Raw genomic sequence first — 24,552 nt, 5'->3', positions numbered from 1 at the left:
TTCCGAAAATTAACTTGCTTCACTCTGCAAATGGGGCATCTGGCTGTTTATAAGAACCCGGTAGATGTTTGCTGCAATTCAGAAGGCAATGTGGAAGTTTGAAAACAATGTAGTGGCAAAAAAGAAAAACCTGAATGCAGCTGTGAAAGTAATACACACTTTTAGTGACAGAAAAAGTTTGTGCTTATAAAATCAGAGTTGGTTTCTGCTGTTCTAGTCCATAAGTAATCCATCAGTATATGAAAGACCAGAAATATGTAACACAAGCAGGCTAATACTTTTCACTTCCAATTCCACAGAACATGGATCACTTAACTTGATCTCGCTATGTTTACTGGAGTGGAAGGGGAGAATGTTTTGTTCTAGAGTCCCTTTTAGTTTGCATTCAAACTGCCTGCGACATAGAGCCCAGGGAAGGCTGGACTCATGCTAGCTTTATTCAAATCGTTACTCAAGCACATGAGAAGGTATTTTAGAATCTTGGGGCTTCCAGAGCTGTTCTATCAGTGGAGAGACAGGAAGAAATGTTTTTGAAGAAACTAAATATGAACAAACCCTGTAGGCTTTTATATTGAGAACTAAGCTGTTGCAAAGAAAGATAGCGTCACTGTGTTTCGAGTGTGTTGTAAATGACAGATCCAAGGTATCCTGGAGGGTTTGGGAGAAGGTAGAGAAGCTGAAGAAAACTTGCTATTGTCTGAAATGTTTTTAATTTCATCTTGTGCATTCAAGCTTTGTTATACTTGAAATAAAGGAATGTTTAAAAACATGTAAATGCCTGATGCAATTTTTTTACAAAATATCCCCCAATGATAAATGGACTGTATGATGTCTATGTTATTTATATAAATTGTTGAATTACTCTTCCACTCAGTGATTCCCTTTGTTTTATAGAGGAGGTTGCACTGTTTGACAGAGCCATATACTCATCTGGTGTATGTTGACACAATGTAGTTGGCATTAATTGAGCGATGCTAACTGCTCGTTAATTGAGATCGTTAGCTGAAAATCTGTCCCAAAATTCAGTGATAGTAGTCGACTGTAGATGTGAGAGTATTGAACAATAGTCATAGAAGACACAGAATGAAATTGAGTGCTAATTTTTGAGTCTTTATGAAAAGCACACTGTAAGTAAAGGGCTGAAGGGTTTTAAATGTCTGCAGTGGATCCTATGCGCTTGTAGCTCTCTTGTTAGTTCTCTACCGGTTCTTAGGTTAGCTGCTGATATAGAGAGCTGTGCCATAATGCTGATCCTCATATATGTCTGAAACATGATTTTCACCTCAGTGTCAAATTAGAACTAATTGAGCTAAGAGCAACAGCAGCAAGAGTAGGCTGTTTCAGAAGATTCTTGCCTCCTGAGATTTCCAGAAGAATCACTTGAAATTTATTTTAATTTTATAGAATGCTTGCTCAACTTAGTATAGATTATTTAAATATGCTATGATGGTTTTTCCAAAGTGTATAATATTTAGACATACTGTTTTTCTGTCACTTTTGATGGAAGTATGTTATCGTATTCTTCGTAATTTGCTGTCCTTGATGCTCAAGTATATTAGCCTATGCTGTTTTTCTAATGTAGTTGTTCCTTCTTTAAAAAAAAAAATACTAGTATATAACGTGTGATTTTCTGTAAGAAGATAGTCAAGTCTTGTGGCTTTTTTTGAGCTGCCTACTTTGAGAACTGAAGCAGGGAGCAGTAATACGTTGAGGCTGGGCGCGGTTTCCTTTAGCCGTGTATGCCCTTTGCCAGCTGCTGCGGGTGGGCAGAACATGAATGCCCGTAGTTCTTGTCAGCAGCAGGCTGTGTTGTCTGGTTTACCTGGACTAAATAGCTCTGCAGCTGCAATACCCTGGCACTATGGTACAGGGAAGATTCACCATTGGAGGCTAAGAGTTGTTTGCTGGAAAAGAACCTGGTATCGTTGCTGTTAATGTTCCCTCATTGCGAGAGCGCTGTGTCTGTGTAAGAGAGCACACTGGTGGCTGCGGTCTCGGATTAAGTGCAATTTTAAAGACATCTTTGGTTCTTTTGAAGGCCACAGAGTTGTTCTTGTGTGGGTAGATTTAATAAGAGCTCTGGTTCCTTAATTATGCACATCCTTAACATTGTTATTTAAGAGTTCTCTTTCTGTTAAGCCCTACTGTGGTGATTATTTTTTTAAAGGCTTTACTATTATTTGGGTGTTTATGATGTTTGTACTTTACTTTGGTGTATGAAAACACATTCCATGTGTAGTTGGATTCAATGTAGTTTTTTAGATAGGTAAGCTTTTTCTTTACAGAGTGTAAATAGTTTTGTACTTTAAATACCCAATCCCTGTGTTAGGCTGAAGTTTTAAAATTTACGTTGTTAGCAAACTCAGTTTAACACAGTTAATCTGTTTAAAAAGTTTTTCATCCTGCTAGAAGATCTTCCTTCCCTTTTTAAGGTATGTGACACTGGGGGAGGAAAGAAACATTTGTTTTCATAGAAGAATCAGAGAGGTAAAGCTGTAAAAGGACTTGAATACTGAGGTGCTTCTGAACTCCTATTTCAGGTGTTTCAGTTAAAAGTTGCGTTCTTCTAAGCTCCTGCATAATTCTTTCTTAAACTGCAAAGATACTTAATTGTACTGCTTAATGAAGATTTTCAGGTCTGTGAAGAATTATTTTAAGGACATATATAAAAATGTTGGTCTCGAGAGTCAGCGAGTTGGTGGGTAGATTATATTTAAATCCCAGTGAGCTCTGAAAAAGGTATTTTGTTACTATTTCTTCTTGCTATATTCCATCTGGTAGATGGTCTGAAAAGATGTCTTATGAATTATGCTCCACACTCAGTGATAAAAAGATAAGTAGTAATAGTTTATATACAATCTCTACCTGTAACCAGAATTGGAACGTTGTGGATTGGGATACCTGGATTTGTTTTTCTCCTTTTGCACAAATCTAGCTGTCCTAAATATAGTGCGAGTGTTCGTGAATGAGTTAGTAGTTCAGAATATGTCTGATCGGGAGACACATTAGCACTTGACCTGTGACAGTATTTTGACTGGAAGGATGGACTGCTGCTTAAAAATCCTCTAAAACAAGGGGTTTTTTTTCTGCACATAGATTTCATTGAAGGATCCAGAACGTGTCTGCCTAAGGGTGAAGAATCGTCCTTTGGTAGCCCAGAAAAGAGCGAGTACATACATCCTAAAGAGAAGTGTTCTAACACTGATCTTGAAGTTTGCAGGGAAAAATCAAGGTGGTATTAAAATTAACTAAATTTGCAGCATGTAACTTACTTGGTTATATTTTCATCTTTCTCGGTTTAGTTTATAATGGGAATCAGTTACTAGCTATAACAAAGAATGGCGTGGAATTTATTATTTTGCAGGGTGACATGGGGTAGAGTTAGCAAAACATCATCATGCTTAGTTAATTGAACTGGCAGTCAGCTCTAGATCTGTGTATAACAGTGGAAAAACTGTTCTTACTTCCTGGCATTCCAACTAGTTTTTAATAATATGGTAAGCTGGTCCAAATAAGTGGTTGGTGGTTTTGGGTTTTTTTGTGCAAAACAAGCAGCATACAGCTAGCTAATAGTATTCTGGTATAAGTCTTACATTAGTTACATGAAAAATTCTAGTTAAAGATGCTTAAAGTGGAATTAGAATGGGAAATCTTTGCATATACTGTAGCTGAATTCATGTGCATGCAATGAATTACCCAGGTAATTAAAGTTGCTTGGTACAATGAATAGCTTTAAAAAAGATACAAGAAAATTGCTTGGACTTAAATACCGTAAGTATGTAATTGCAGAAAATGGTATAAATTCATCTTGGTGTCTGTTGTTTCCATAATGTAAGTTATGTCCTGTACTGTAACTGAAATTTGTTGCTCCGGGGTGTTTTGGAAGTGAGACAGCCCATTTTAATAGGCTTTTTGGTAAACAATTTTTAAAAAGAAAATGAACATGCTTTAAATGTCACAAAGCTAAACCATATACTTCTCTAACTTCCTCACATGCTCAAATTGCTGGGCATTTCATTTTGATTCTTCATTTTCTAGTTTAAGCTTGTCTAATTGGAATTCATTAAGCTATGCTATGCCTCTTTCAGCTAGATGGAAATTTCTGTCATTGTTATAGTTCTCCATGGAGATGGGCCCCAGTGATACCGTTGCTTACATCACAAATGCATAGTAGGTCACCCCTGATAGAAACCAGTTTCTGGCTCAGTTCTCTGTGGTTTATGGGCATTCTGTATTCCCAGGAACTCATCACCTCCTGCTGTAAATTCTCACAGATTTTTTTTTAATTAAATGAAGTTTACCTTGGACCAACTTTATGCAGCTTTTCATTAATGAGTTAAACAGTGAAACAGAGTATGCTTCCAAAGCTTGCAAATGATCTTAAGGTGGAAAGAGTTGCAGCTCTTTGTGGACAGTTTTATAATTTGAACTGATCTCATTAAATTGCAATACAGTCCCAAATTAACAAACTGAAATTAATCTGAAATCTGAAGTCTCCGTTTAGAAAGGAGAAATGAAGTGTCCAGATTCAGAAATAGAAAAAAATGTATTAACGTTATTGCAAAAAAAAAAGGTTGTGTACAGTCATTTAGGAATTCACTGTGAAACTTCTATGGATGAAAGAAAACAAACAACAAAATACCTGGGGGTATAGATTCATGCTGCACTTTTAATTGCAGTGAAGTATGAACTGTCTGTCTGCTTCTTTCAGATTTAGAAAGAATGTGCTCATAGATGAAGTCATGTCAATGAGTTATGTGAAAGGGAATTTTTCAGGGATTATTTTTTTTTTCTCTGTCATCTGGTACATCCAGTGACCTGTTTAGCCTCATGATTCTGTAACCAACGTATTGAAGCTGCATGGTATTTGACTGATTATTTGTAATGAGAAGAATTGTGAAAAACTGTTCTCCATAGATCAGTTGAAGATGGGACAAAACCTGAGTTAATTTTACATGGGTAATTTAAAGAAAATTTTAGCAAAGATTTTAAAGTGTGTGGATAATAAAATACACATGTAGATTACAGATCTCCTTAGATAAAATCTCATTTTCTAAGTATCAGCTTGATAACCCCTCCCGGGAATGGTTTAACACTTGGATACTTCTCTGGTCCTTGGTTTTGTGGTCCACAGATAGGCTGATGTTCAGATTGGAACAAGGAGCAGTTATCTCCATGTGATTTTTGGTTCTTACCCCTCACACATCCCATTGGATGATCCCTCTGCCACAGGTGGTCCTCAGATTAACGAATCAGAGGTTAACTGTGCATCTAAAGAGCCCAGAGCTCAATCTTAGAATACTCTTACCGCTTTCAGTGTGATGTTGCTAGGCATGATAGTTCTGCCATCTTGCCGTAATTCATTCTTCACTGTCGGGCAAGTAAGGAGTATGTGTAATCCTGCTCTGCTAACAGCTGAAGGCACAAAGGCAGATAAATTGAGTCTGATTTTGGAAGATCCCAAGTCTGTATTGCACAAAATATATACAACTGTTGTCCCAAAGGCCTGCTCAAATTGAGGTGTCTGCCTTTTTTCATATGTGCTCTTAAACATCCAGGTGACTGTCAAACAGGTGGTCAGAGTGCAGGTAGTGCCGGTGTACTTAAGTGCATGGCTCACCTTTTCAGGTAATTTTATAGCTCTGTTTTGTTACCAAGACCTACTTCTGACTAGGAAAAAATGTTTTATCATAGGTTTTGAAACTGCCAAGTCTCTTGCACTGCATGGGGCATATGTTATCCTGGCCTGCAGAAATACGTCAAGAGGCAATGAAGCTGTACAGCGCATCCTCCTGGAATGGGTAAGTGAACGTTTGTAGTGTCCAGCACTAAGCTATGGTTTTCAAGATGTGAAGTCTTTTGTGCAGTACAAGCAGTTAAGTAGATATGACATTGCCATGCAAGAATCTAAGGAAAAAGGGATTTGTCTTATTTTGTAATATCCTGTTCAGTTACTGGTGTATCAGTGATACTTTTCATTTCGTACAACTGCACTGGACTGCAAGGACTCACATGCTGTTGTCTGTTACATGCAGATGCTTTGTAATGGCGAAAATGTTGGAAAGACCCACTGAGGCATGTATCATAGTTAATAGGACAGGACGTTTCCAGAACCAAAGTGTGTAACTGAAGGAGAATGTTGGATGGCTACAAACTTTTCAGAAGGGGTGGGCAAGGAAGGAGAGGCAGTGGGGTAGCTCTGTATGTCAGGGAGCGTTTCGACTGCCTAGAGCTGAAGGATGGTGACAGTAGGGTTGAGTGTTTGAAAGATAACAACAAATGTTTTTACAAATACATTAGACATAAAAGGAGGGCCAAGGATAATCCGCATCCTTTATTGGATGCGGCAGGGAACATTGCCACAAAGGATGAGGAAAATGCTGAGGTACCCCTTGCTTTCTTTGCCTCGGTCTTTAATAGCAAGGCCAGCTTCCCTCTGGGTACTGAGCCCTCTGAGCTGGAAGACGGGGATGCGGAGGAGCAGAATGAAGTCCCCACCGTCCAGGAGGAAACGGTCGGTGACCTGCTGCTCCACCGAGACCAGCACCAGTCTGTGGGGCTGGATGGGATCCACCCGAGGGCACTGAGGGAGCTGGCGGAGGAGCTCACCAAGCCTCTCTCCATCATTTATCTACAGTTCTGGCAAACTGGGGAGGTCCCAGTTGACTGGAGGTTAGCCAGTGTGACACCCATCTACAAGAAGGTCAGGAAGGATAACAAGTGACAGTACAAGATGAAACAGCTGCAAGTTATGTTGGTGGTGGTGGGGGGGAAGGTTAGGGAAAGTTACTATTTTGCTCATACTTTTTATACTATGACAGATTGCAGAGGAACATCCTTACACTTTTCAAAACCAAGAATGCTTCCCTACTTTTCTTTCCCAGTCCATCAGGCCCACAGCACTGCTGCCAGGCAGTCTGTATTTTTCTTCCATTTTATCATGCAGATACAAGCTCTTCAGTACTGTGTCTTCCCTTGTTTCTCTTTGACTACTAAATTTGCCCCCTCTTTTTTTTTTTTTTTTTTTTTTTTTGTCATTCAGTGTTCTTAATTCATTCCTCCGGTAATCATTTACTACTTAGTAAAGGTGGCAAGGTACTTTTGTCAGAGCTTGCTGTGACTGCTGACTTCCAGGAGATAATCTATTGATACAGTTCTATACGCTTAAATAATAAACTGTAGGATCAGATTCTTGGAATTTTATTTCTTTCCTGATAAAAATTGTGATGAGTGTTTTAGCTTTATTTCCCAAGCTCTGAAAATATTTCAAGTGCTCCTAGGTGATATGGAAGAACACTTAATAGTATTAATATTTACACATCAGTAGTCTAGAGATAATTATTTATTAGTACAAAATAAACAGTGCTTATTTACAAATAAGTATTTCCACATAGGTGATGCTTATATAATATTGCTAATTTTTGTAACCACAAGTTTCTTCAAGAAACAGTCTTTGTATTTAAGATTTTTTCTCTTGCCTGGATGATACTAATGATTTACAGTAAAGGATTGGGAGAGAAAAATATCTTCCTTTCCCCTTCAATACTTCACATTAAAGCGCACTCTTTTTTTTTTTTTTTTTTTGTTTCAATAGCATGGTAGTCCAAGAGAATTCCAACAGAATAGCATAATGCAAAATAGTAGTGTTGGTTTCTTAAAGTTCATCTGTCTGTTCTCTTTCAATAGAACTGTATTTGGTGATATTTTGTTTTCTGAATTCGGTAGCCCCAGTCCAACTAAATAGATCTCTATATATGTGTTTTATCTAACTAAAATAAGGCAGTACTGGGTACCTTTCATTTGAAAAATAACCCATTATCTCCTTAATTTTGAAAATATTTCTGAAGACACTGAAGACAATGGGAGTTCAGGAGTACTTGTCTTAATACCTACATTATATCACCAAAAATTAATGAATTGTTAATTGAATGAAGATCACTGAAGGTCAAATTACTTCAGAAACACTACATATATTTACTAACAGTTTTCAAATTCTAATTGTTCAGGAAAGATTCTCATCTGTAAACTGGGTAGCTGGAAAACCTTCAATGCATCTTTGTAATGGCTTTGTTGTTGTTTATTGAGAGGGATTAATTAACTTTGATTATTGCACTAATATTATGGCACTTTGACAGTCCCTCAGATTTATGACTCTGGGAAAATAAACAAATGAAATGCAGGTGCTGGAGCAGAAAGAATAAGTTATTACTGAACTTTAATTACTTGGAGTGTGTAACCAGGGGAGAATTAGTTGATGAATTACAAGATGCTTAAAATTTACATCAAATTGTGAGCAATCTTGAGGAAAACAAACACAAAAACCTGCCCCAATATCAGTTACTGAAAACAAAGAGACAAAGATTAATTTGATTGATACTAGTATTAAACTATTGATGTAAAATATTAATTTTTAGTTTATAGATGTAAGTATGGAGCAGGAAGTTGTTAATTGAAAATTCTTTCCTAAAATGAAACAGTTTAAGAAAAACATCAACAACCTCTGCAGTATGGTTCAGATGAATTCTCAACATGTAGCTGTAACTATCCTGCTATAAAGAACTTCAAAGCATCCACGGTATTTTGTCTCCCTTGTTCCTAGAGAAAGTAAAACTATTGAAAGGAAATTGAAATTGAAAACCAATTTTTAAAAAAATACAGCTGTTTAGGATGCAGCCTCAGAAGCCTCATGTTCATGTTACAGGTTTGGCAACAGCAGCGTTACCTGCTTGGTTTATGTTATCTTGTAAATTGTTCAGATTAAATCTCTGAGCTGCGCTGTAAATACTGTCTTCCTGCAGTATTTTGAGGGGTGGAAATTTGGTAAATGTGTTTCTACTCTTTAACTGAACGTCTAAACCCCATTTTCTTGTAAAGTGCATGAACTGCACGGCATATGTAACAGTACTTAGGGAAACCATCCAGCTTGTTCCCTTTGAGTATATTTGTGACATCCTTGTCTGGAACGCTGTCAGTGAGTGTCTGCGGAAAGACAGCTCCTCTTTGGGCCTGTTGGGCTTTTAAATATGCTGGTAGGCAAAACCCGCTGGTTCAGTCTGCTTTCGGCGCAGGCTGAAAATCAAGTTTATAAAGAGAAAATGGGACAGCTAAATGGCTTGGAAAAATTCAATTGTTAAGATTTATAGAAACCGGGAAGAATAATGGGAGAAAGTGTGACTGTTTCAGATTAGTTGCCATGTTTAAGAAAAATTCAAACTGATCTTAATTGGCTGTTGGAAACAAATCTAGAAACTGTTTTTTAACAATTCATGTCTGAAGAGCTGTTTTTATAGAGAGTTTGAGCCATTTGAGTAGCGATTACCTGTACAAACTTGCTAATTACTTTTGATAACTGACATTTGTTTGCTACCTGCAGTACTCCAGTTATTTTCTTTCTGAACTACAGTGCAATTTTTCTGTTACTGCAAATAAAGGTTAATTGCCTTATGTAAACTATTGTGACAAGTTTTAATGTGACTGGTCCAGCTGGTCTGTCAAATATAATTTTTATAGAGCGGTATAGTTTATTATATTGGTATAATCTAATGTTTTATATACATGGAGAGAAAGGAAGAGAAAATATGTAAATGCAGCAGATAAAAAGAGAGATCAGTATAGCTTCACATTTGATATCTTGAAAATGAATGTTCATGCGCAATGATGTTCAATATCAATTTAAAACTGTTTGATAATTTCTTGCTTGGAAAAGAGGAAATTAGAATTCTAGAGTTATGATTCATTTTAATCAGAAAGAAATTGTCAAACATAAATCTTTCCTTGAGTAGTGAAAAGACCTGAAAGCAGCCAAGAAAAAATATCAATACTTTGCAAAGGAGGAATGATTGTTCCAATTCGTAGCTTAATTGACTTTAAGGCTTAATGAAAAACACTACAGCACTGTTTGTACACATAGTTGCTCTGACGAACATTGAAATCTATGCTCCAGGAAGAGAGCTAGGTAATTTATTTTACATTATTATTGATATAATTTCCTAATTGACTATGAGCAGAATGTTTGGGTAAGTCTGTGTAGCTCCAGATGTTAGCGGTATTCTCAAGAATATACTTAAGAATATGAGTGAATAAAATATTTCATAAGTCACAGCTTTTCTTGCCAAGAAGCTCTCATTTATTTATTCCTGTCAAATCGTCTTTGAAGTAGATATTAAAAGATAAGTTGTAAGTTTAATATTTCATAAAATGTATAATGTTTCTTTTGTAATTATTCCTCAGTGTTAAGCCTTCAGCTACATCAAAGATTAGAAACTATAAAAAGAAAATGTGGGTTTGTTTTATATGTAGAAACTTAAGGTAGGGATGTGACAAGAGAAGGGAGAATGGCTCTGAAGAACACCAACAAAATACATGTGACTCCTTGCTGTATTCCTTTCCCCAAAGCATTCTTCACCTAACGAGTGATTTATATTCTTGCTGATTAAGTAACCGAATAAAATTAAAACCTGGTGAGTCTGTGTATTCCAGCTGTAATCTTGTAAAGCGTAGAAAGATGAGAAGCAAACTAGGCACATTTATACAGAACATGGGCAACAGTTTTTGTGTGTCAACTATGTGTGTTTCCCCCTCAAGGAAGGGGGACTGATTTCCCATGTAGTCTCCACTGGTGTCCTTGGTTTATGGTTGTTTGTGTATGTAGATGGAGTACAGAATAGCTCTGGAAAATTATTTCTGTCTTAGTCTCTGGGTACTAATGGATGCTAATCTTGATACAGGAGATAAAGTTTCCCTTTCTATCTGTTGGATGCTAATTTTGTAAGCTTTTTCTGTAAAATGGTTAGACTTAATACAGGATTTCCATACCAAAGCTATATAAGACTACATTAGAAACAGCATAATAAATTGTTCTTGGAATTAACTTATGTGAGAGATTGAGGGAGGACATCTCACCATGATTAGTGGCAGATTTTAATTTATGGAAAAAAACTGAAGAATGTGTAAAAGATGGCTTTGGAGATGTGGTAAATACTGAATGGAGCCACAGTCTGTTAGTACAGAATTAAAGAGCTTCGAAGCAGTGCTAAATAAACGCTCTTAAAAAGTAATCTCTTCAAAACAGAAAATATTTCAGAATATCTACTGGTAGAGCACGTGCATTGATCTGAAAATATTATTTCCAATATTGTCTTGTTATTTTGTAATAAAGAATTGTATTGTTTCAAAGCATAGTATTCTAAAACTATATATTATTGGCTTACATGCCACCACAGTGTAATATACAGTTATAAAAGCCTGCAATGTAAAGACATACTTCATCTTCCAGTGCTCTGAATAGTGACCGTTCTGAAGAATCAAGGTAAAAGTAGTTATCCAAACCTTGCTATGGGGAAAAGGCCTTGGAGGAAGAGGTAGTATCTCGTATAAAGCTAACTGGTAATGCAATAAAAAAAAATTGTGTCAACTTGTCTCACGTGCAGCCACAGACACTCAAACTAAACATTATTGCCACTGCTGAGTAGTTTCTTTTTAAGAGTGTGAGCCAGATTTTTGTGAAGGAATCTTTTAAGTAACTGTAATTGCAATGGAATCGGACTTTATATTACTAGTGGAGAATTCACAGCGTAAGCTTTAACCGGTACTGGTGCTTGTAACAACTGATTGAGACCAGAAAGTATGACCAGACTTTGGCTGTAATGTTCAAGAATTCAGTAAGTTTCTGTGAGTAATCTACTCAGCTGAGACACTTTAGGAGAGTGAAGTGTATTGTGAAGGTGTTTTCCGAATACAGATGTACAGTGAATTGTTAAATAATGGTAGACATAATTTTTAAACAGTAGTAGCATGCATACACAGCATTAAGAAAATCTAGATGTAATACAGTCTGCTCGTCACTCTGTTAGTATAAGAAGCTAGAAAGCGGTTGCTTTTGTATTTTGAAGTCTTCTGACATGTTTGAGGCAGCAGCTTGTTTCACTTTGCAGGCTGGTGCATTGGGACAGTAACTATCCACATGGACATGTTTCAACCTGTCAGAGCTATTGATCTGGTTATCAGTTGAGAAATCTGTGATCTTCAAATTTTTCTGCCAGATTCATCTCTAAAACCAGCTGTGTGTTGGTGGATGTAGCCACTGACAAGAGCAAGAGCCTTTAATGATTTGTGAGGAAATTTGTGCTTAAAAAAACCCTCGCAAAGTTAAAAACATTAAATAAACAATTTAACCGACATTTACACGGATGAATTGTTGAGATCTATTATTTTGCACGCTATAAACATATGGCATGAATTTACTTTCATTACAGATGCTGAGAAAAGGGAGAGGCAAATATTTATATTAGATTCATGTTTTACAGTAAAAACACTGTTCAGTTTGTTTATACAGTTCCACTGTTACAGTTTTTATGGTCAGTAATGAAATCATTGTAAAACAGAGTCTGAATTATATAGCAGATATGTTAAGCCTCTAACTTGCAGTGTTGGGCATCCTACTGCATGCTGATTGCATTTAGATGCAAAACCAGAGTTGATGTACTGGCTACAGCTGAACTTTTTCATACTTGCATCTTCATCCATAGTTAGCTCTGCTCTGTTTCTACAGTAAAGATAGAGCTTTATTATCAAGAAAAATACAGTGATATTTTAAAGTAATTACATTTATGAAATGTAAAGCCGGTCAGTGTGAGTGCAGGAGGCTTTAAAGGATTTGGTGGGCATTTTCCAAGCATTTAGAGGACCTCATATAGCTTATAATTCCAGTAAACAGGGATAAATTAAAAAAGTTTAGTTGATTTGATGTATGTTTTATTTCTCAATGTGGTTCTCAAATATTTTTATTCTGGTTCAATTGCTAGCTGCGATTCAAAATAAAGTGAATGCTAATGTGAAAGTGGATAAAAAGGAAAATATTTCTTAAAAAAGTGGCTGTATTTCAGCTTTTATCTACTTGAAAAGGACTACAGATCTATTGAGTCAGTTTTTGATCTTTGCTGTACAGTACTCGGTGAAATACAGAATTTTGGTTACATAAAGCAAAGATCATTAATATTAATTCTTCGTATGTATGTGACAGTTTGCAGGAAAAATGTATAGTATAAATAGCTGAGGTTCCTGCCCAAGGGTTTTCAATTCTGGACTCTTCAGAGATTTACTTTTCATGATATTTTATGCTCACTACCCTGTGTAGTCACATTGGCTTCCATTGTAATGGTAGCAAGCAAAGGATTTAGTGCTCTCGGAACTCAGTTCTTATTTAATAAGTAGGGATTAAGGAAATAGACATAAACATTTTGTAGTGTCATCTTTTTATTTTGTTAAGGTTCTGGTTTATGTTGTTGGCACATCTCTAAGTAGAGAATACTTTTTAATGGTGATAATAGAGATGATAAATGCAGGAGAAAGTTTAGAATGTCCAGCAAGGTAGAAGGGAATTTACAGCAGTTTAGCACTGTGGAAATTTTACATGTGTGGGAAATAACATTTTTAAAAAGCCTAGTAATATGAATGAAGGCACTGCTCAGTAAAAGGCAGAAATCTTTGTTTTCCTTCATCTTTTCCTCAGATATGAGGAAAGCCGGTATAATGAGGCACATTGAAATAAATTGGGACTTCTTTGCCAACATAGATAAGGCAAGCAGAAGGATTGCTACTAATAATGAAAAACTGGATGCTGGTGAAGGAAAAGAATGATGCAACAGATTAGCTTTATAGCTAGGAGAGATGATGGTACTTAAGAAGAATGGCTGAGGACTGTTTTTATGGCAACACTAGGGAAAATGCTGTGATATCTTTCGAGTAGGGTGATTTGGCTTGCTGTTTGTAAGCCATTCCTGCAGTTCACTGTAGCCTCATCAAATCATGGAAAAGCTTCTGCGGTTGTTACAGCCCGTTTCATCCATCCCTAGGAAAAGCCAGGATGCCAGAGAAAGGGTTTCTTTGCTGCAAGAAGCATGTGAGGACTGTTGGGGATGATGTGGGGTGGGGGGGTGAGGTTAGTCCTGCACAGGCTATGAGTTTGGAATTCCACAAGACCCTGCTGACCTGCCAGTTGCAGACTTTTTGTCATGACGGTGACTTTTATTTAGTCTGGCCATTCTGAAGGAAAGAAGATCTGCAGAGTTTTATCTGTGGAGGAATAAAACCAGATTGTTTTTAATTTTGGGGAGAAACAAAATGAAAAAAAATAAAATAATTTTTTGCGATGTTTTGGTCACTTTAGCTCATTTTGGTTTTGTGCCTTGTACAAGAAATTAATTGTTCCTGAAAATATACTTGAATAGGGGGATGAATAAATGGTCTGGGAACGTATGGTTTGCTCTACTTTTGTCTTTACTTTTGGATTTCTACTTTGGATTGGAATTTTGTGCTAATGTATGAGTTCATAATGGTCATAATCACACAGCTGATAAAAAACCAACAGAGCACTTGCGTAGCAATGGGATTGCAAAGTTTTAATATAGTTAGTGAATTTGCCATCATTTCCTCCAGTAAAGACAAAGTTGTCTTTTGAGTTGACTACTTCTGTTTTCGTAATTCTGTTCACCTTCCAACATCTGCTACACATTAAAAAAAAAAAATGATATATATATCTAAAATGTAATTTTCAGAGAAGTCACAGTGTCTTATCATTCCTTAATTTTTTTCCTCCAGCCAGCAGAATTTCATGTATAGAAATGTTGAGGTGATATTTTTGGTGATTTGTTTCTTTAGCACAGCCCTGCCTTTCTTATTGCGAACATGTGAGTCTCAAAATCCCTAGCATGCTTAAAGCTTTGTAATAATACTAATTAAATGCAGTATGGGCTTTCTAACCAAAATTTTAAGATACCTCCCCAAACAGAAACAAAACTAAGAATAACCCCTTCAAAACTGTACTTTGTGCTTCGTCTTCAATTAAATGGCACTAGGAATACTGTTTGCTCAACAATATTAAAAACCTGTCTGTAGGTGTCTATCTTTAAAAAAATGTAGCCTTTATACGTTGGCTTGAGTGCAACTTAGAGGGTGCAGAGAAGTTTGGTTTTCACTGATACTTTACATATACTAACGTAACTTGGGTTTGATAGTTTTCTGAACCTTTCCCTCTCAGAATCTCTTTTGTAAAACTGTTTAGTGTTGTTGATACTGAAAACTTCTTTATTATAGCCTAGGTAGATGCGTTTTTACGTAAACTGAGTTTTGCTGTGACTGGATTTCTGGTTGTCAGTTGTAGGAGAGAAGAGGAGTGGGGGCATTAAAGTGGCTGCATATAGTTTTGGTGTGTTTTTTTAATAAAAAAAACCATCTTCACAATTAATCTGATTGTAACATAAGCTTGTAATATATTCCATTAATGAAGAAGACAAGCTTAGCTTATGGTAAATACAGTACTAAGTGTTTATAGAGTATTTCTTATTTTACATGATTCCCTTTATAATTCTGCTTATCTTTTCATTCTAATTCCCTAAAGGTTGTATAAAAGAACCCCTAAAGAGAGTAATTACTGCTCTATTCCTTAACCAAGGCTCCTTTTGCAAAAAGAAATCTGAGCTGCTTTTTAAAGAAGGCAATTTTAAATAAAAATGCAAATAAGCTGCTTTGTAACCACATTAATTACCCACCTAGCCTCTTATTACTGTGTTTGTATTGTTTGCAAACACTATTTACAGTCGTGTGGAAATTACCATTCCTGGGCCAGAGGAAGGCTGTTGGTGGTGGGTTGTGCTTTGGAACCAATTAGGGTGAACCTTGTCTCCAGCGGGGCTCGGGGGAGAAGGCATAGCCTTGCAATGTCAAGTAACGGCATTAACGCCGACTGCACAGGCACCACGTTGTAATTATATTATTGGTCCTTTTTTGCTTCTGCAATGAGTTTTGTTCTCTGCATTTTAAAATGAACAAGCAGCATTGTGTCTCACTAACGATTTAATACGTACTGTGATAAGTTTTTATAAAAGTCATGGTGAAATCCAGTGGGTCATTTTTGTCCTCATATTGGTTCTGTGCTTTAATTTTATAAAAAGTAAACAAAACTCCCTAATGGTTATGTTCAAGATCTTGTAGATTTCAGTGTAACTGATTTTTCACAGTAAACCCCCAACTTTATTAGTTTATTTCATTATCAGAAGTGAACAGGATGGAGGATCTGTTAGCAGTAGTCGTAAATAGTATGTTAGCTGGCAATAATTGAACGGCTGTAGGTCTTTCAATACTTTGAAGAAAATGAATGCTTCATAGCAAAATTTAGTCTTGCTCATTAGGTGAAATGCACACTTGTTGCTAACCTACCGTGTGTTGTGCTCTTTTCTTGCTTTTCTGTGAAATGGGCCTTTGCCCTAAAAATTACTCAGAAATTAAAACTAAATGGAAGGGATTTCTCACTGTTCATAATTTGGGGGTTATAAACATTTTCAGATCCCAAGGAGTTTGGTTTGATGGGTCACACAGTCTGCGATGTGAGGAATTTTTAAAGATTTGTGTTCTTAGGCTTGTAACCAGTCTGTCAATATGTTGAGTCTTATGAAGTAGAGGAACTTTTCTTGGTTGAGCTTAGTATAGGGAAGAAAACAGAGAGAGATTATTTTCTTCCCACTTCTGAAACTCTAGTGCTTGTATCTGCAGCGCTGTGACAGTCTGATAATGTTCAAAGGATATTTGCTGATAAGACAAAAATGTTAAGGTCTATGTCAGTTCTACTCAATGCTGAATATAGTCGAGTAGGAAAATAGCAACTCTAGCACGGTTAGGATGATGGCATAATTGTTATGCATTACAAAAAAAAAGGGAAAAAAAGATGCTTATTGCTGGATCATTTAGTTTTTTTACAGTGACAAGGGACTAACATGAGGACATCAAAAGAAGCACTGACTTGGTTCATGATCCACAATAGCTTATAAAACTGCAGATAATTATCTGGCTTATATGACTACAGAGCAGCATAAATGACTTAAAACAAGCGCAGATGGAGTTCAACAGGAATACAGAAGATGTGTAGAAAGTAGACTTCCTAAGTAGAGTGCTGAAAAGTACTATTAATTTGTATGTTTGTTAATGATATTTCTGAATTCTTTTATTACTGTGAAGCCAAAGCATCGTATATTTTGCTTAATTTACTGTCCTTACTAATTTCTCCTCATCCTTTAGTTCCCTTTAATCCTGATAATTATCTTTGGAGGCAGTGAGTTGAGGAAAGAAGAGTATTGGACTTTGCTTGATGCCCTGGACTTCTCTTCAGTAGCCTGTTAATTTTTTTCTTTTATCTTATGTTGTGATATTTAGTGCTAGCTGTGAGAAATTACACTGCTTTCTTGAAAATCCCCATTTTAGCAATGCATGATGAGAACTGTTGTTTACCATGTGCGTAAGGAGAAAACGGACCAAGCAGGGTCCAAAATGGTCATGGTTTCTTTAGGGATTTTCACAAACTAATCATCAAAACCTTTGTGGCCCAGACGTTCTTATTTTTGTATGAATAAGATGATTTATTATCTGCTTATTTAACCCAGTTGGTTAAGGCATTAGGGTAAATAGACATGATGCTGTTGTGCTGAAAATATATATGATGCTTGGTTTAGTAAGAGACTGTGTACCTAAGGTATATCCATGTGCTGCTATTCAGAAGAATGAATATCTTAATCATGAAAAGGTCTGTTTCCAAAGCCCACTGAATATACTAATTTTCTGTTGCCTTGACTTTTGGATCAGACCCTAAATATCCTTATGCATGACGATTTTTTTAAGGGGCAGAACGTCAGTTGTATGTCTGCAGCCATTTGTCCACACTTAATTTGCAAGTGTTGAGATATCTGCCAATATCTGCTGTAATTTGAGGTGTTTAATGTCAAATGTGTGAAGGTGATTGAATTCTCCTGTGCTTGTTTCTTCTTTCTTTTCTGGTTGGTGTGGGTTTTTTTTTTTTTGTTTTTTTTTGTTTTTTTTTTTTTAATCTGTAACTGTGTTACTGAGATTTATTAGAGCTGTGTTGAGGGAGTACACACAAGATATAACTACCCTTTCATTATGAAGTGAGGCAATGTACAAATCTTTTTTTTTTTTTTTTTTTTTTCTCCTTTCTGTTTTATGTCTTGGAAGGAAGCACTTCACATATGTGCTTTCCCAATTGTGCTAGAGGGGAAAGCATGCATTACTTCTGTAATGCAATTTGTCCTGTTAAAAATTCATTTTGATTTTTACTTGTGACTTGCCATGTGAGAACTCTGAACCAGAGTGAATTAGATACGATGCTATGCCTACAGTGAACAGGTAAACACTTTCTTTGTGTTTTCTAAACAGCAACTCTTGTTTCTTTAATAGTACGCTATTGATGAGAAGATGTTCATAATGAAAAATTACATTGAAAACACAATCTAAATGTTTCAATTTTTGCACTAGACTGCTATTAACTTGGTCCCAATAAAGATACTCAGTGTATCATTTTGCAGAAACATATTTATTACTCGGTACGTAAAAAGAAGCAATAGTGTGTTAAACTTGTTCTTTCACTTATTTCATGAGGTCACTGAGATACAGCATTAACTTGAACAATAAATTTTGCTTATTAAATAGAAGTATTGAATTAATGTAACGAAATTAATGTTTGGGGTAATTTCTGTCATTTTTTTTTTTTTCTGGAGCCATGCAAAACAAGCTTGAACCACCTAAATACATCTTGAGCAGCTGATACTAGCCCATAAAGGAAAAAATAGTATAAAGTATATAACTAAATACTTTTGTATTTTCATAAGCGTACTTATCAAAACTGTAATTTTAATTTTTAGTAAGAAGGTAAATCAGCATGTCTTTACCTTAGACTTGTACTTTGTAGATGCCTCTTTCAGGTCCTCTAAATCCTTATTAATACACAAACAGCAGCTATGTAATGTGTAGGGTAGTTCTGGTCTTTTAGTATTCCCTAATTCTTTTAAGGGACGTATAATGATTTGACTGTAGTTTGGTTTTAACTGAAACATCTTTAGGTCTCTTAGGCCTTGAATATTTGTTGGTTGTCATGACAAAGAGCTATTAGTACATAAAAGTCCTAAACGCCCACCTTCAAAGGAGATCCTAGACGAGGTTCACCCTACAGATTCTTGACAACGTGTTGGACTGGCGAGGCGTATCTGATCCAGTTTAGCTGTATTGGCAGATGCTCTTTATGAAGATGCAATTAAATTGCTAAAAAAAGCTTATGGTTAGTACCTCTTACTTTGCCATGGTGGGACTGAAAGAAATGCATCTTGCTGATGCAGGCTTTACGTGTACTTGAAATGCTAGAGCAGTATAATGTAGTAATGGACACTGCTAGTACAGTGCAGCAGGTACAGATCTGGTCTCCACAAATGAATAAACACTTGTTTTGCTTGGTTTTAAAAGAAAGCGTACAAATAACTTTGTTTCCTTGCTTTCTGGAGAGTCACCTCTAGTCTGATTTCCCAGGGAACCAAGGCGTGCGCAGTCACTGTATCTGCCCTTCCTTGTCTAGTAGTTTTTGGTCCCATAGAGTGTTTAGAAGCAAATTTTTACAAAGGAATAAACATGCTTAGCATAATTAGGTTCCTGTTAAACACTGAGCTTTGTGAAAGGGTGAGTATCTAGTCAGTGGGCAGAACTGAGGGGACTTAGGCTTTTAGACATCAGAGAACCTTTGAGAGTAGGTAGGAAAGAAAGTACGTGACCTAGTTCAGGGAACATTTTAGTCTGGACTTCTGTTCTGCAATGGTACATTGGGTGTTGCGAGTTCTCACAGAGTTGCTAATCTGCTGCGTAGAAGAATGATCTCTATACCACCTGCAACCTCAAAACAGGACATGAAGAGAATTTAAGTAGTAGTGGCTCTCTGTGCCAGGGTGATGTTTATGCCTTGTGTGGTCAGGGTGCTTTAAAATTTTACTTGGTTTTACTATCTTATAATTTTTAGGAACTGCTCATTAATGTAGTCATGTTTAACATGTTATGGTTACAAACAAAGACATGAGTGTATGTACTCATTTCTAATTAATTTGTGTAATTATGTTTTATAACCTAGGTGTTTGCAAAGCAGAACGTGGTACACCCCATTTACTGTCTGCTGTAGCTAATAAAAAATAATAGAATGAAATAAATCTTGAAACTAACTTTAATTGTAAGTATAGATTAGTTGTAAATTATATCTTTGTTATGTTTATTTTTAATTCTGCAGTGTTGCAGGTTTGTAGAGCATACCAATTAGTTTAGTTATTCAAAGTAATGATGAGTTAATTACTGTAAATGCTGAATGTTATTTCAGTGACAATTTAAAATACAGTACTGAGATACTTCTTTTAAAAGAAAGTAAGACTAGAAATAAAAGGAAAAAGGAAATGGTGACAATAACAAGACCGGCTAGTTATAAAGACTTTTTTTTGGTAAAGTGATAGGTCACTGATTAAAAATACATGACGAAGAAAGAAACATAACAATTAAGAATAAAATCTCAGCTAATACCATTACAAATGTGGACACAAACGAGGTAAACCTGTTTATTTCACTTTGCATTAATGTGTAAGTTGAGGAAGGGCAATTTGAATTCATCTGAAACTGATTACTGTTCTTCTAATGGCTTACATTCACTCGGTGGAGCCTCTCGCTTTGCAACTCCTCTGGTGCTGATTGGTAGCCTTCCATGTCGGTGGTGCTTCTCTACTACCCAAGGCAGTAAGTGTTGTCAAGTTTGTTTTTGTGAATATGTTTAAAGAGTAGAAAATGCCTCTAGCTTAAAGCAGAGTGCTTTCCTTTCTGATGAACAGAAGTAAATCCTACCATTTTGAAAGCTGTGTAGTATACCTATGAGAAATGAGCTGATTCACGATGTTTCCTTGAGCATGCACACTGTAAGAGATATTAATAGCTTCCTTCAGCAGTGTCCCACTTAGAGTAACTTTGAACTGCAGTATCTCATTCTGTCCTGGTTAAATTAACCTTACATTTTCCTGTGAAATGGCATGACTACCTAGAGAAAATTTGAAGCGTACTATGTACATTCACACTGCAGGGGGGAAAAAAGGTATCCAGGGTAGTATTTATGCATTAAATATTTACTTATCAATCCAGCATTGGTTGTCTGCCAGTTGAGAGCAGATGTGGTAATGGAAGCTAATGCCGTGCACTTCTCTGTTGGGTTACCTTTTTAAATAATGAGAGAAATATTAAAACTGGAGTCCGTTCTGGTAACATTAGTGAAAAGTCGGATTTTTACATGCGAAAGGCTTAGCTTTATAAAGCGGCAGCAGCAAAGTGTTCCTCTGCCTGCTACGGATGGTGCAGTAAGGGCAAACGTCTTCTGCTTTGTAGGGGGATTATTGGAGCCCCCCCTGCACCAGCAACTCACAGCCCTGTAAGGCTGAGAAAAACAATGCATGGACCTGAAAGTCCCAGACATTCAGGTTCATCTGTTTTGGTCTGGTTATGACAGAAATCATTACAAGTTTGATAGATTTATTTATAAAGACTTGCTTCAATATTTAAAGTACATCTATTGCAGCATTCCTCATTTCAAGCTCAGCTGTGGATCAAGATGAAAGAAAAATTAAATTGTATATTGAAGAGCTGTTAATTGAACTGCACTGCATTTAGCAAGGGAGCATCAGCTTCAGGCAGTCAATACTACAGAGAATTTTTAATGTAGTGTATCACTAGATTGTCAGTTTGTATTGGAGAATGCAAACAGACTGCTTCGACTGGTGATAAAGCCCTGGAAACTTTTAAGTTGTTAAGGGGAGAAAATGTTAATTTGCTTTGATATGTTGTGACAAAGTTGTTCTTGGAACCAGGAGCAACGTGTTTTTTGGTGCATATTATTTGCATGTCCTTTTATTGATAAATTCTGATTGTTAGGTATTATTCTTTAAATGGGTAAAAATTGTGTACTGTTTTTTTTTTTTTTAAATGAGAGCCGAACAAGTTCCACAGAATTCTTGAACTTGCAGAAATATTACTTTGTAATTGGAGCAGCTCTGAAAGTCTCATTTAAAAATATTAGTTCTCTCCAGATATAATTCTAAAAAATAGCATATCAAAAAGCTTTAGAAATGCCTTAGAAAAATGTTATCTCTCTTTCCTAAGGCAGTGTTAATTTCTTTTGTAGTTAATCTTTTGTGCTGGAATTTAGTACATTTATAGTTAAAGATTCTTTTAACAGCTAAATTATTTAAGCACGTCTTCTGGGATAACATAGTCTGTTTGGTGTTAAGTATAAAATACTTTTTATTTCATTTTCTTCACTGATAAAAATGAAATAACTAGAGGCATTTGTAAAACCAGAACAGATTTAGGGCTATGGTGTTAGATTAAAGATGTACTATTCTAAGACATAGCTTTTTACAGCTGTCACGCTTCAGGATAAGATTGATCTTCATTTTGGTGGTCCTTACGAGGCTTAAAGTCCACCTTCAGAAAAACCATAGTGAGTCTGGAAACTTGTTAATTGTTGTTAGATGTCAGTCTCTGGACTTTTCCGTAAGCGTGGTGGGTCTCAAGGAAATGGTAATCTTAAACGCCATGTGTGTCTGGTGCATTGTCTTCTCTTGGAGTAGAAAGATCTTTCTTAGAGGCTGGATTTAGTCTGGTCCATCTTGGTACCTCTGTGGCACCTGAGAAGACTGGGAGTGGCTTTTTTTGCCAACACTCAAATACGATGTAGTAGAAGAGAGTTTCATTCCAGTAGTATGTGGGAAGATAGTCTTTACTAGTGTGAAGACATGGATGGCTTCAAAAGACTTTCCCCAGGATACTGGAGTCTCATCAAAACCGTAAAAGTCTTGTGACTCCAAAAACAAAATAGAAGAGCAAAATGCACTATGTGTAAGTACCTGACTACTCCATTAATCTGGGGTTCTGCAGTCAAATTTTCTGCAGACGTGGCAGCTGTTCAGGAAAGTGGAAGGTATTTAAACAGCTTTCATCTTGTAGCTGCTCACCCTGGAAGGCTGGTGTTGCTAAAGTCAGCACGGATGTTGTTTATATGCTGTCAACTTACTGTTGCATTTTTCAAGATTTTTGTTTCCCCTTAGTAAAGTTTTTGAATGTTTCTTACCATGTTGAAAATTGCACGAAGGGAGATCCTGCATATTATGAATGCTGGTATTTTGTCTTCCAGAATATGAAAGGTTAGGGTCTGGATCAAAGGTGTGCATTTGATTTAAAGAGCATCCTGGAAATATTTAACTTAGACTTGTGTGCTACTACATTTTTCAGAAAGGTTATGATTACTGAAATGTTAGACTTACAAACTGTATAAGAAAAACCCTACTTATTAAAATTATAGTTTCTAATATCTAAAATGCTTTTATGCAAAGTCAAAGTCAAAATCATTATACTGTATGAATATTATTTTGAATGTTTGCTTGAAACAGTGATGTCTAGCAATGTATACCATGACTTTGCTACACTTGTCTGTGTGAGACAGTATTTGATAATGTGAATACATACAGTAGTGTCGAAGAACCCTTTATGTGACAGCTTAACAGAGTAATTAAGAGAATTGCCTGAAATTCTGGTAAATGCCATAAATAAGAGCTTGAAATGCAGAAATTATCTAAAATTCTTCAATTTTATTTTTATGTAGGTAAATCTTGTATCTTCTGTGTAGCGTGCAGTTGTCTAATATGAGGGCCTAATTCTGAGAACCCTTCTTAATAGGATTAATGTAGGTTACACGAGTAAATCCATTAATGTAGCTGAAAATTTGCTTGGGCAACAAAAAAATGCAATTGAAATGACCAGCAGTGTCAGGTCTTAGTAATGTGTTCAGTTTTATTCTTGGAAGAACTGAAACTTTCTGTTGACCTTTCTGTGAAGAAAAGTTAAGTTGGGTGGCTTCCCTGTGGCTCTAAGGTAGTTAAGGTTTAAATGTTAATAGGCTTCAAGAATGCGGTTGTGCGTGGGGTTTTGGTTGTGTGTTTTTTGTTGTGTTGTTTGGTTTTTTTTAGGACCACCAGTTAATTTGTTCAAACTCCTAATCTCTAGGCAAATGTGATTAAAAACTTGTATGTTACATGTTTCTTTAGGCACTGTGTGTCTGCATGATGCAATATCTTTAAAATGTAAAAAAGCCTACAAAATGCACAGTCTGATAACAACAACAAATCTAATCTAAAGTGACAACTGGGAGACTTTCCCAGACGTTTTTCTCTTTAATGTAACATGACTTTAAATTGATGCAGCCCCACAGTGATTGAAAAACTCTCAGAGCTTGTCTCCCATGATTACATTTCTGATCTGTACAACTTAATTTTTTAACTCGGTGAATCCCGCTTTTGCGAGTGAGCAGTTTATGTTTTAAGAGATCGAGTTGCATCAATGCAAAAGCAATGGAACTGTAATACTGTTCCTGTACATTCCAGTAATATTCCTGTAGTGATCCTGGTCAGCAACAAGGGCCGGTTCTTTATCTGAACGATACAGAAGTTATCTGGCGCTGTATTGAGTGCTGGCTTATACTCATCTAGTAAATTTAGTATTAAATTAACACAGAATTAGGAGCAGTTAAACTTTAGGTAACCTTCCCCCCCTCTCAAAATACCTTTCTTAAAGCATTTTATATCTGCTTAAGGTTCTTTATATCTTGAAAATTGGTGCAGGTTTTTTGAGTTTTATTGAACTAAGATATCT

The 24,552-nt window shown here is 36.2% G+C and overlaps 1 protein-coding gene across 1 annotated transcript in view; it reads left to right on the top strand.

Annotated features, from left to right (window-relative positions):
- The window catches only part of WWOX (WW domain containing oxidoreductase), a 531,047-nt gene that overhangs the window by 24,508 nt on the left and 481,987 nt on the right, over window positions 1-24,552 (top strand). The window contains exon 5 of the mRNA XM_055818936.1: window positions 5,695-5,801. Within this exon, the coding sequence (XP_055674911.1) occupies window positions 5,695-5,801 (107 nt within the window). The remainder of the gene's footprint in view (window positions 1-5,694; window positions 5,802-24,552) is intronic.

This window comes from Falco peregrinus, chromosome 14 (assembly GCF_023634155.1).
Source record: "Falco peregrinus isolate bFalPer1 chromosome 14, bFalPer1.pri, whole genome shotgun sequence".
NCBI lineage: Eukaryota > Metazoa > Chordata > Aves > Falconiformes > Falconidae > Falco > Falco peregrinus.
Note: the sequence above shows the minus strand (reverse complement) of the source record. Positions and strands in the feature narration are given on the sequence as shown.